At 40.0% G+C, this 13,022-nt stretch overlaps 1 protein-coding gene across 9 annotated transcripts in view; it reads left to right on the forward strand.

The window, feature by feature from the left end:
• The window catches only part of C22H3orf67 (chromosome 22 C3orf67 homolog), a 257,850-nt gene extending 250,851 nt beyond the window's left edge, over positions 1-6,999 (forward strand). For 6 of the 9 annotated variants that reach the window (XM_018038299.1, XM_018038304.1, XM_018038301.1 and 3 more), the window contains 2 exons: positions 6,276-6,352; positions 6,441-6,997. In XM_018038299.1, the coding sequence (XP_017893788.1) occupies positions 6,276-6,352; positions 6,441-6,553 (190 nt within the window). In that variant the 3' untranslated portion in view covers positions 6,554-6,997. Of the gene's footprint in view, positions 1-6,275; positions 6,353-6,440 lie in introns of all 9 variants that reach the window. The other 3 variants (XM_013973669.2, XM_018038302.1, XM_005695771.3) reach the window with 1 other exon arrangement.

The raw sequence follows: 13,022 nt of genomic DNA on the forward strand, positions 1-13,022 counted from the left end.
GAGATTGAGAGGCTGAGACGTACCTGTGCAGTTAGTGGCATAACGGGAAGATGGCCTGACCAACAGACAACTCTGGAATACTTGCCCCAAGCCATGCAGAAGTAAACACATGCATTATACAGGCCCCGGAGCCCCTTCTTCATTCAGTACAAATTCCACAGTTTCTGTTTGGCCAGAATGTCTCAAGTGTGTGAATTCTGCCATAAAGTGAACAGCCCAGCTCCCAGCAGAGCAACCAGCCGGCAGGAATAACACTGAGCTCCGTGGCATTCGACTGGATGGAGAAGCAGGCAGCTGTCAGCTGTTCCTCTTGGGCCACAACACACTTGCCGAATATCAATCACCATGGGCACGGGTGCCCTTAACACTTCCTAAAAATGTGTTTTCCTGGAGACAGTGGAAAATGTTAAAAGTGGGAAGTTAAGATTTCAGAACTTACTCAAGAAAACTACCAAACTGACCTTTTGAAAATGAGCCAGACTGCCTGAAAAATAGTTGTCAATTTGTTTTTGACATTTGTTCCTTTACAAATATGACCCTTAAATTATTCATGCTTACCAGCTCCAAAATGGAATAATAATGCCTCTCTCTTCAGGCCTGTAAACCTTTTTTACAGTTTCCGTGGATTTTGAGTGAAGACCTTTTAGAGTTGCCAGGGTCTCATGAAAATAACATACTTGTACCTTTTGTTCAGCAGAGCCACAGAAGATGTTCCTTTATGAACATTAGTTATTCTTCCACAAGTCACAAAAAGGCAGCAGATGCAGTTAAGAATCTGCTTTCAATGCAGGAGCCTCAGGAGGCTGTGACAGGAAGATCCCCTGGAGAAGGGAATGGCTTACCCACTTCAGTATTCTTGTTTGGAGAATCCCATGGACAGAGGAGCTTGGTGGGCTACAGTTCATAGGGTTGCAAAGAGTCGGACATGACTGAAGAGACTTAGCACTCATGCACAGTTATTTTATGCATATAATATCCAAATTACTGGTAAGTAATTTATAGAAATTTCATGATGCCTCCCAGCTACCCAGAGAGAGGGGAGCATGGCCACCTGTCCTGGGTCCAACAGAGGAATCCTTTGATAGTCCTATTTCCCACCATGAAGTTATTTGACATTTACCTAATACCTTGAATCTAAAAACAGTCTTCCAAAATCTGTTTTATTAGTTATCTCACCAGACATCTTGCTTCATTGAACAGCCATGGTACCCACAGTGTTTAACATGGCACATGTGTTAGTCGCTCAGTTGTGTCCAACTCTTTGTGGTCCCATGGATATAGCCCACCAGGCTCTTCTGTCCATGGAATTCTCCAGGCAAGAATATTGGAGTGTGTTGCCATTTCCTTCTCCAGGGGAACTTCCCAGCCCAGGGATTGAATCTGGGTCTCCTGCATTGCAGGCAAATTCTTTACCATCTAAACCCCCAGGGAATCCATAGGACATTATAAATGCTCCATAAATGCTTGATGAGTAGAATGAGTGAATCTTCTGCCTATGGGAAATAGGAAGATCACTTGGTCTACTCTTTGGATCTTCCATATATCTTGAAGATTTATTTAAAATGCAAAGGAGAACTTCCCCCCACCCACCCTCTGCCAAAAAAAGCAATATTGGCAATCGGAGTAGTAATAGAAGCCAGCATTAATTAAGTGCCTGCTTTGTACCCAGCGCTCTGTCCCATTTTCCTGTGATTAGAGGGGGGGAGACACTATGCAAAGAAATGTCTTCTTTTGTGGCACACTGGACGTGAACCCTCTAGCAGAGAAGTGAACACACCAATGGATGTCTGAGTCTCTCTCCCTCTTCCAGAACCGCCCACACCTATTTGTTCCCCAAGTGTACAACAGAAGGGTCTTGACCCAGGGTGTGGTCCTCAGTTCCATTGCTGGAATTGGGATGCACTTCCACCTGTCTACAGCGCTGCCACCTTGTCTGAAATCAGGCACTGGAGACTCTTACGGGATTTGTAGGCTTCAGAGCTCAACAGTCTGACTAGGGATCTTCCTTCACGTGCAACAGAAAGCATTCAGAGTGGTAAGCCACACATTTACAAGTACATATACGTTTTGTGAGATTTTCCCCAGCTTTATTACTATATAATTGACATGTCACATTATGTAAGTTTAAGGTAACAACATGATGCTTTGATATACAAGTTCACATTTGAATCACATTTATAAGTAGAGACTACCTGGAAAGAATCAAATTGCCGAAATTCCTAAGTAATCATCCAAATTTTTCAACTGGTTGTTTTAAATGGCATGTTCCAAGTAAAATATAGCCACTAGATTTTACAAAAGGAGTGGTGTACTTATTTCCCAAATGAAACCTGAACTATAATGTTAGCATATCATTTGCCTTCCCAAAAAGACAATACAGCTTGCTAATAGAAGAAAGTACCTTTCATCTTTTTATTGCATTTTCGGCCATTTACCTTTCTCTCATTTGAGGGCACATGTTTGCTGAGAAGCAGATCGCAACAGTTCACTTTCTCGAGTTTTAGTGAAAGGTAATTCTGCCCTACTGTGATAGAAGTTGATGGAAGAGTTTGCCAGCATCTGGTCCTCAGCAGAATAGTATCTAAAATGTCATCTTTATTGATCCTAAGGCTGCCTGTTCCCAGTGGTGATCCCCCACCATTGAATTGTCTAAACCATAGTGTATTGGTATGCACATAAAAATACAGTCAATCAGTTCTCAAGATCTATGAGAGAGAAAATGCATTAACTTGTTAAAAAAAATTCTAGATGGCAGCGTCAGAAAATCGAAAATCAAGTATAATGTCTTGACTGTGAGATTTTAAATCTGATAAACTGGTGCCACATCATTTATTTTCAAGCTTGAAGACTGAGCTTGTGCATATAGGTTTTCTATTATCTACAGTTAAAATGCCTCAAATATAGATAATTAAGCATTTATATTAATTGACTTTCAGAAGGTGAGCTAGAGGAATTATTTGCTCACATTGATCTAACCAAGGGGAGGGCAGCTATTATTGCTGTGTTTGGTCTGGCTCCATTGGTTTTCCTTCTGTTATTGCTGTTAGCCGACTTCAAAGTGGATGAAGCTGAAAGTTTGTAAATATATTATTATCTGAAAGGCAATTTTAGTTCACTAGTAATGGCTTTATTATGTGAAGAAGAGTAAAAACGTAATTTGGACCCCTGTCCAGATGCTTTTTCTCTGGTAGCAGAGAATGGTTTTATTTCTTAATTTGTCCTTTTAGAGTTTCTGTAGCCAGTCTTTAAATAGAGCAGTTTAGCATTTGGGAGAAAAACAAACTGTGCTATCCAAGAATATAATTGAAAATTACCCTATACCCATGCACAATAATTACCTTTCAAAACATTTCCCATTGCTTGACATCATACTCGTAATTGCTTAACAATATGATAATTTCATTACATAGAGATTACAGTGGCAAAATGATATAAGTTGGAGGCTTTGAAAATTAAGTTATAATGAAAACAAAACCTTTTATGCAAGTTTAAAACACTTATTTCAGTATAAAAGTATACATAATATCACCCAATTTTTGTATGAATGTCATTGTTAGTAGAGTTTCAAAATTCACCCATTTAAAGCTTTTGTTGGCTTAAAACTCAATATTCAGAAAACTAAGATCATGGCATCCAGTCCCATCATTTCATGGCAAATGATGGGGAAACAATGGAAACAGTGAGACACTTTATTTTGGGGGGCTCCAAAATCACTGCAGATGGCGACTGCAGCCATGAAATTAAAAGATGCTTGCTCCTTGGAAAAGAAGCCATGACCAACCTAGATAGCATATTAAAAAGCAGAGACATTACTTTGCCAACAAAGGTCCATCTAGTCAAACCTATGGTTTTTCCAGTAGTCATGTATGGATGTGAGAGTTGGACCAGAAAGAAAGCTGAGTGCCAAAGAATTGATGCTTTTGAACTGTGGTACTGAAGAAGACTCTTGAGAGTCCTTTGGACTGTAAGGATATCAAACCAGCCCATCCTAAAGGAAGTCAGTCCTGAATATTCATTGGAAGGACTGATGCTGAAGCTGAAATTCCAATACTTTGGCCACCTGATGTGAAGAACTGACTCATTTGAAAAGACCCTGATACTGGGAAAGATGGAAGGCGAGAGGAGAAGGGGACAACAGAGGATGGGATGGTTGGATGGCATCACCGACTCGATGGACATGAGTTTGAGTAAACTCCGGAGTTGGTGATGGACAGGGAAGCCTGGCATGCTGCGGTCCATGGGGTCCCAGAGTCAAATATGACTAAGTGACTGAACTGAAAGCTTTTGAACTAAAACCATGAAACCCCTCTTAGACCCATGGTTATAATGCATGAAATGCCAGTTCTATAGTGATATGTATTGGAACAAATGCACTTATATAGCAGTTACTGCTTCAGTTTGCATGCATTATATAGCCAGATCTCTACTAATGAATTGGATCCACCTTGATCCCTTTGCAATTGGGTGATAAAGACCCATGGCCCATTACGATGGTTATTTTCATCTTGAAAGATTCCTGACTAACTGTAAAATGTTTTGAGTTTTCTAATTTGATAACACCAGCTTAAAATTTTACCTTGTTGGAAACTGCAAGCACAGAATGCACTAAACAATTATATAGTGTATAACTCTTATGTGCCAGAGATCAGACTTTCCCCCAGTGTTTGATGCAGTAAAAACAAGACATCAGATGGCAGGTCTTCGAGATAATTTGACTTATAATTATTTACCACAGTGATATGTGGTTTTAATATCACACCTGATGGAAAAAAATGAGTGTTATTTTACTTTTTTGAAAAATACATGCTTTTGAGTATAAGAGCTTTTTATTTAAAGCTGAATTGATTATAATATCCTGTATAAAACTAATAGGGCTTCCCTGGTAGCTCACATGGTAAAGAATCTGCCTGCAGTGTTGGAGACTCAGGATTCGATGCCTGAATCAGGACGATCCCCTGAAGGAAGACCTGGCAACTCACTCCAGTATTCTTGCCTGGAGAAACCCATGAACAGAGGAGCCTGGCAGGCTACAGTCCATGGGGCGCTAGAGTCAGACACAACTGAGTGACTAGCACACACATAAAACTCAATGGACATGAGTTTGAGTAAACTCTGGGAGTTGGTGATGGACAGGGAGGCCTGGCGTGCTGCGGTTCATGGGGTCACAAAGAGTCGGACACAACTGAGTGACTGAACTGAGCTGAAGGGCATTCGGGTGGTGAACAGTGCTCTCCCATCAATCCCCAGCTTCCTTGGATTCCAGAGCCCAGGGGTGCTCTTAGCCACACCCGGCTAACTCTTCATTAATCTTTAGTAGCTGCTTTTGTTTCATGGGCAGACACTTAAGACCACAGATTTTGTTTCACAGTCACTGATTCCCCCTTTCAAAAGGGCTCAGTATTTACGGAGTCTCTATTATGGGCCAGCCATGCCCATGCCCACCATCCAGTCCCTATCCAAAGCTGACCTGGTGAGCTTGCAGACCAAAGGTTTGATTTTCTTTGGTCCGTAATAGCCCATGCTAAGAAAAAAGAGAGGGGTAGTGTCTTCATCACCTCCTCCTTCCTGAGCCTGCTCTGGGAGTCTCCAACTGAGGGAAGTCTTGCTCTCCCAGCCTCTGAATTCCTACCCTGTATATTTTGAGAAGTCCAGAGGGCACTCGCTTGCTGGTGATGGCATAAGGTACACAAGTGCTGAGCATAACATTTTAGTAAAACAGCTTTTTGTTTTTGTTTTTGTTTTCATTTCTTGAAAACCAACCAAACCTTTCTAATGACTTAGGCAATAGGCATTCTCTACAACCAAATCATCTAAATAATTATCACAGGGAAAAAAATTTGACATGTTCATTTTCCCAGCAAATTTGACACATCTTGCTACCACTAATACAATTACAGATCATCTGACCTTGTTTTCCTCATGTGTTCTTTGCTTTGCACAGCTTATATTTCTAAACGTTATTTTAATTCATGTTTCTGTGGTAGCCTTTTTAGGATGTATGAATGGGGATTGAGCTCTTTACTATATTACTTTATTTGCACTGTTTGGCATTTCTGCAGCTCTAGCCCATGAAGAAGGCTAGAGCTGCGATAATCAAAGATAATCAAATTTTGAATCCCGTTCAACCCTAATTAGAATAACTCTTTAGTCCTTTGGCCCTCTTCTTTAGTTTTTTCTCCTCCCTGCCAGTTCTGCACACTCATTTTTCTCGTGCTTTATAGTGAATCTGGCCCCTCTGATCACCGTTTCTTCTCTATCTTACACGGCAAGTACAGAGCCATCACATCCGCAGCACTCCTGCCTCCCAGCGTTGACATCCCACCCACACGAGGATGGTCCTCCAGGACAAATGGTGATTCCCGCTCCCTTGCCCTTCTCTGTTGCAGTTTAATTCCCAGCGAGGCCAGCAGCTAACATGACTATGCTTCCCGTCCCCACAGGTGAAGAGGAGCTGAGTGTGGAAGAAGATGAGGAAGTGCTGACTCTGCTGTATGACCCATGTTTGAACTGTTACTTTGATCCCCAAACTGGGAAGTACTACGAGTTGGTATAATGCCTGCTTCCAGGGCCAAGGATGGCTGTCCCAGGTGGAGCAGGATAGCAGCTCTGATTCTGTTAAGCTGGCGTCACAAGTGTGTGTCTGGCAGGCCTACAGGATCAGAAAGAACTAAGAGAGATGAAGTCAGTTTGTACATAATGTTCAATGTTAGGACTGCCTACATTCTTTATGTAGATGGGTATGACTTTTCAGAACTGTGAAGGAATTAATATAGAGACAAGATTGTAGGACTTTAAATTGTTACTTATTTGCTGGTTCTCATCCTATATATAATTGTTTACTTCATATACTTTTATGTAAATGAATTAAGAGTTATTCAAATTTTTGCAGTGTTAATGTATAAATGATGGCTTGATACACAGAAAACTTATTCTTATTTAAAAGATGCCTTTTCTTTTCTTACCTATTTGTATTAAAAATAAAATCTGATGGTCAGAAGAATGCCTTTTAAACTGCTTCTTTTTACTTAACCCACTTTCTTTGCCAGAATATTCCTAGATGGTATTTACTTTTCCTCAGACTTCTAGAAAAGGAATTACTGTGAATTAGTCAGACTTTATGATCATATTTTATTGGCACTGGCCCCACAATTTCCATTTCATTATCGTTCATCCATAGTTTGCCAAAGATCATAACATTGTTAATAACTTCAGCTACTTAGCTCTGTGCTTTTTAAAAAATTATCTATGAATACAAATCTAGCTCTGTAGATCCGTATTTAGTAAGAAGCCACCCATTTGAACAATCTACATACCTTACACTTTCTGTGACTTAGACCTGGAGAAATGGAGGCGACTTCCTTTGGTCTTGAAGACTATGCCATTGTAACTCTGCTCATTCCATCACAAGGGAAAAAAATCACATGCTTCCTGAATTGGAGTAGACTAGCCTTGAATTGTGTGCCAAAAACATAAATACTGAGTTCAAGGAAATACTTATTGTATTAGCTTATTGTATTAGGCATATTTTGTTATTTAACAAAAATTTTATAATAAGAGTACCATTGGAAATGAAAAGTTATTGGTGTACAGTTAGATTTATTGGCAATATTATAATTTCATTTAATATTGCTTGATAAAGGAAATAAGAGCTTTTTTTATAGGAGTACATTTGGGCTCATGTTCAAAGGATTATACATTATTTCAGTTTAGTTCAGTCGCTCAGTCATGTCCAACTCTTTGTGACCCCATGAATCACAGCACGCCAGGCCTCCCTGTCCATCACCAACTCCCGGAGTTCACTCAGACTCATGTCCATCAAGTAAGTGATGCCATCCAGCCATCTCATCCTCAGTCGTCCCCTTCTCCTGCCCCCAATCCCTCCCAGCATCAGTCTTTTCCAATGAGTCAGGTCTTCGCATGAGGTGGCCAAAATACTGGAGTTTCAGCTTTAGCATCATTCCTTCCAAAGAAATCCCAGGGCTGATCTCCTTCAGAATGGACCGGTTGGATCTCCTTGCAGTCCAAGGGACTCTCAAGAGTCTTCCCCAACACCACAGTTAAAAAGCATCAATTCTTCGGTGCTCAGCTTTCTTCACAGTCCAACTCACATCCATACATGACCACTGGAAAAACCATAGCCTTGACTAGACAGACCTTTGTTGGCAAAGTAATGTCTCTGCTATGCTACTTAGGTTGGTCATAACTTTTCTTCCAAGGAGTAAGTGTCTTTTAATTTCATGGCTGCAGTCACCATCTGCAGTGATTTTGGAGCCCCAAAAAATAAAGTCTGACACTTTCCACTGTTTCCCCATCTATTTCCCATGAAGTGATGGGACCAGATGCCATGATCTTAGTTTTCCGAATGTTGAGCTTTAAGCCAACTTTTTCACTCTCCTCTTTCACTTTCATCAAGAGGCTTTTTAGTTCCTCTTCACTTTTCTGCCATAAGGGTGGTGTCATCTGCATATCTGAGATCATTGATATTTCTCCCGGCAATCTTGATCCCAGCCTATACTTCTTCCAGCCCACCGTTTCTCATGATGTACTCTGCATAGAAGTTAAATAAGCAGGGTGACAATATACAGCCTTGACGGGCTCCTTTCCCTGTTTGGAACCAGTCTGTTCTTCCATGTCCAGTTCTAATTGCTTCGTGACCTGCATATAGGTTTCTCAAGAGGCAGGTCAGGTGGTCTGGTATTCCCATCTCTTGAAAAATTTTCCAGAGTTATTGTGATCCACACAGTCAAAAGCTTTGGCATAGTCAATAAAGAAGAAATAGATGTTTTTCTGGAACTCTCTTGCTTTTTCCATGATGCAGAGGATGTTGGCAATTTGATTCCTGGTTCCTCTACCTTTCCTAAAACCAGCTTGAACATCTGGAAGTTCACGGTTCACGTATTGCTGAAGTCTGGTTTGGAAAATTTTGAGCTTTACTTTACAAACATGTGAGATGAGTGCAATTGTGTAGTGGTAATCCTTTCTTTCAGATTGGAATGAAAACACCTTTTCCAGTCCTGTGGCCACTGCTGAGTTTTCCAAATTTACTGGCATATTGAGTGCAGCACTTTAACAGCATCATCTTTCAGGATTTGAAATAGCTTAACTGGAATGCCATTATCTCCACTCACTTTGTTCGTAGTGATGCTTTCTAAGGCCCTCTTGACTTCGCATTCCAGGATGTCTGGCTCTAGGTGAGTGATCATACCTTCGTGATTATCTGTGTCATGAGATCTTTTTTGTACAGTTCTTCTGTGTATTCTTGCCACCTCTTCTTAATATCTTCTGCTTCTGTTAGGTCCAGACCATTTCTGTCCTTTACCGAGCCCATCTTTGCATGAAATGTTCCCTTGGTATCTCTAATTTTCTTGAAGAGATCTCTAGTCTTTCCCATTCTGTTGTTTTCCTCTATTTCTTTACATTGATCACAGAGGAAGGCTTTCTTATCTCTCCTTGCTATTCTTTGGAACTCTGCATTCAGAGCTTATATCTTTCCTTTTCTCCTTTGCTTTTCGCTTCTCTTCCTTTCACAGCTATTTGTAAGGCCTCCCCAGACAGCCATTTTGCTTTTTTGCATTTCTTTTCCATGGGGATGGTCTTGATCCCTGTCTCCTGTACAATGTCACAAACCTCCATCCATAGTTCATCAGGCACTCTAATCTAACAGATCTAGGCCCTTAAATCTATTTCTCACTTCCACTGTATAATCATCAGGGATTTGATTTAGGTCATACCTGAATGGTCTAGTGATTTTCCCTACTTTCTTCAATTGAAGTCTGATTTTGGTAATAAGGAGTTCATGATCTGAGCCACAGTCAGCTCCCGGTCTCTTTTTTGTTGACTCTATAGAGCTTCTCCATCTTTGGCTGCAAAGAATATAATCAGTCTGATTTCACTGTTGACCATCTGGTGATGTCCATGTGTAGAGTCTTCTCTTGTGTTGTTGGAAGAGGGTGTTTGCTATGACCAGTCCATTTTCTTGGGAAAACTCTATTAGTCTTTGCCCTGCTTCATTCCGTATTCCAAGGCCAAATTTTCCTGTTACTCCAGGTGTTTCTTGACTTCCTACTTTTGCATTCCAGTCCCCTATAATGAAAAGGACATTCTAGGAATGTCCCCAAAGTTCGCTACTTGGAATCCCAAGTCTGGGATAGTTGAATCGAAACTGCAAGTTAATATTTTTGTGTGGTTGGATGTATGAGCTGTGGTTCATTAAGTGTTCCCATGGATGGACTGAATTGCTGAGAAAATTTTGGGTAGAGAACAGAGAGAAGAGATGGGCAAAATGGATGAGAGGTGAGCCTCTGAGACATTTTAATTTTTAATTTATTTTGAATGTCATTTTTTTAAAAAGACAATCTTTTTGAGAGCAAATTTTTAACAAAATTGAGAGGTGACCATCATCGAGAGAGACTGTTAGTTCCTACTACAGGATTCCCAGAGATTCCTGATTCCTATGCCTCCTGTAGTCTGACTGTTCAACAAGTCTTTGGATTCTGAGACCAAGGGTATCTGTTGCTTGCAGTTCAAGAACCCCAACAAAGTGTTCTAGGTCCTAGCTTGAGTCCACTCAGAGGCCTTGCAGCATTCTGTTAGAGGCTCATGAAGCACTCTTGTATCCTTAATTTTAGCTCATGATTTTTCGATAGTTGCAACTTCATGTCTCAATTAGTATGGAATTTTAATTGACTTTTCTATTTATGTGGATGATCCTGATATTCATGAAAGCAGTAATAAGGCTTTCCAAGTTCTGCTCCAGTCTTCAAGGTCACAACCAACTCTTTTTATCATTCTGCATGTCTTCTGAAGCTGTAGTTAATTTTGGCATTTTGTAAGTATGAAGATTTTGAAGAAAGATTCAAAACAAAGGTATTCGTTGTGAATTAATAAAAGTCTACCAAATACCATGTTTTGGCATTTGTTTTGCCAAAGCAAAAACAATACCCAGTTGTGGATGTGACTGGTGATAGAAGCAAGGTCCGATGCTGTAAAGAGCAATATTGCATAGGAACCTGGAATGTTAGGTCCATGAATCAAGGCAATTGCAATTCGATTCAACTATCCCAGACTTGGGATTCCAACTGGCCCACTTTGGTCCAGTGGCTGTCAAGAATCCTCTTCTGTGGATGGTGGAGAAAGGCAGTTAAGGAGTTTCTGATGAACCCAGCAGATGCTCCAAAAGTTGTCTACCACAATGTCATATTTTCCACTTTTTTCACCTTGTTTAAAAAGAGTGGCTTCAATTTCTATTGACAGTTTTTTTTTAAGAATTAAAAAGTAGAAATAGATGTGCCCCCACGTTGCCAATTTTAAACCAAAATGGTATATCCAGTTTACTTGGAAATTCATTGCTTGGGCTGTATGGCTTCACCTATCAAATTTTGCTGCATATGAGAATTTCTTGAAAAGTTTATAAAAATGTTGATACCTAGGTTCCACCCATAGAATGTTTTGTTCGATTGGTCTTGGATGCAACCTGGGCACTGGAAACTTAAAACTTCTCCTGGCAATTTGAATGTGTAGTCAATGCTTGAGCACTACTGTTGTATATTAGATCCAGTGTGATGAGAGGACAAATTTGCCTAATCACATGTAGCAGTGAGGAAAAGTTTATATTATTAGTTTTCATTTTTAAGACCTGGATTTCTACTTTCCTCGTCAAATGTGTAGTGAACGCACGCACTGCAAGTGGATTCTGAAAAAAATAGTTTGATTCAATATGGAAATACATCTCACGATAATTTGGCATCAATTCGAGGAATAATATAGTTTCTTGTTTCATATAATTCGGGGTGCAACTTGCAAGTGGCTTTAAGTCTTCAATGTCTAAATTATTATTTAATTACAGAACCCAAGAATTACAGAAAAATTACTGTCAGCTGATTTGTGGCATCAAATCAATGATTTAGCTTCTCTGGCAATTATAATTTTTTTCTAATTTTATTTTCTGTTAAAGGAAAAATATTGGCATATGCAAAATACATAGATACTCTTGCATAATAATTTGCCCCATTGTATTTCTCCATATTTTTAGAATAGCTTCATTTGAATCAGTTTCAACCACATCTTGATTTTTTTTTTAAGTACAAACTGTTTAATACCCAAGAATAGTGTAGTGACAGATTGTCTGACCCGAAGGACAATTAATTAAAAGAACTAATCTTAAAGTTGCCCTTTGGCTTTAATTAAAGATATAGCTGCTGAAAGTTTCTGGGTTGTTCTTTTTTAAAAAGCTGTTTAATGACAGCAAGTACAGTATTAAAACTAGATTTTTCCCAGGTTGCCTCCTGTGACTCTCAATCACCAGTCAAAATGGCCAGAATAACGAGGTTTAAGGATCACCTATCCACGTATGGTTGTGCTTTAGGATTTCTATTTCATACATCATTCATTTTGCATTGAAGAAAAGTTGATCATGAGGAGAATTCTCATCAAGCAAATCCTATTTTCTTGGTTTCTCCCATTATACTAGTTGAGATAGAATCATCTAATTGGGCCTAGAAAGGATAATCAAGTTCATTTCTTTAAACTCTGATTTTTTAATTGAGAAAAGTGAGGTTCAGATTGGAAAGTTAATTATCCAAAGGCAATCCGTGTAAGAAAGGAATCCTCTACTTCTCACTTAAAATACAGTTCTTTTCCCACTCTGAAGGAATTCAGTTTGGTTCAGTCGCTCAGTCGTGTCCAACTCTTTGCAATCCCATGAATCACAGCATGCCAGGCCTCCCTGTCCATCACCAACTCCCGGAGTTCACTCAAACTCATGTCCATCGAGTTGGTGATGCCACCCAGAAATCTCATCCTCTGGCGTCCCCTTCTCCTCCTGCCTGCAATCCCTCCCAGCATCAGGGTCTTTTCCAATGAGTCAACTCTGCATGACATGGCCAGTCTTCAGCATCAGTTCTACCAATGAACACGCAGGACTGATATGCTTTAGGATGGACTGGTTGGATCTCCTTGCAGTCCAAGGGACTCTCAAGAGTCTTCTCCAACACCACAGTTCAAAAGCATCAGTTCTTCAACGC

Source organism: Capra hircus, chromosome 22 (assembly GCF_001704415.2).
Source record: "Capra hircus breed San Clemente chromosome 22, ASM170441v1, whole genome shotgun sequence".
NCBI classification, from domain to species: Eukaryota; Metazoa; Chordata; class Mammalia; order Artiodactyla; family Bovidae; genus Capra; species Capra hircus.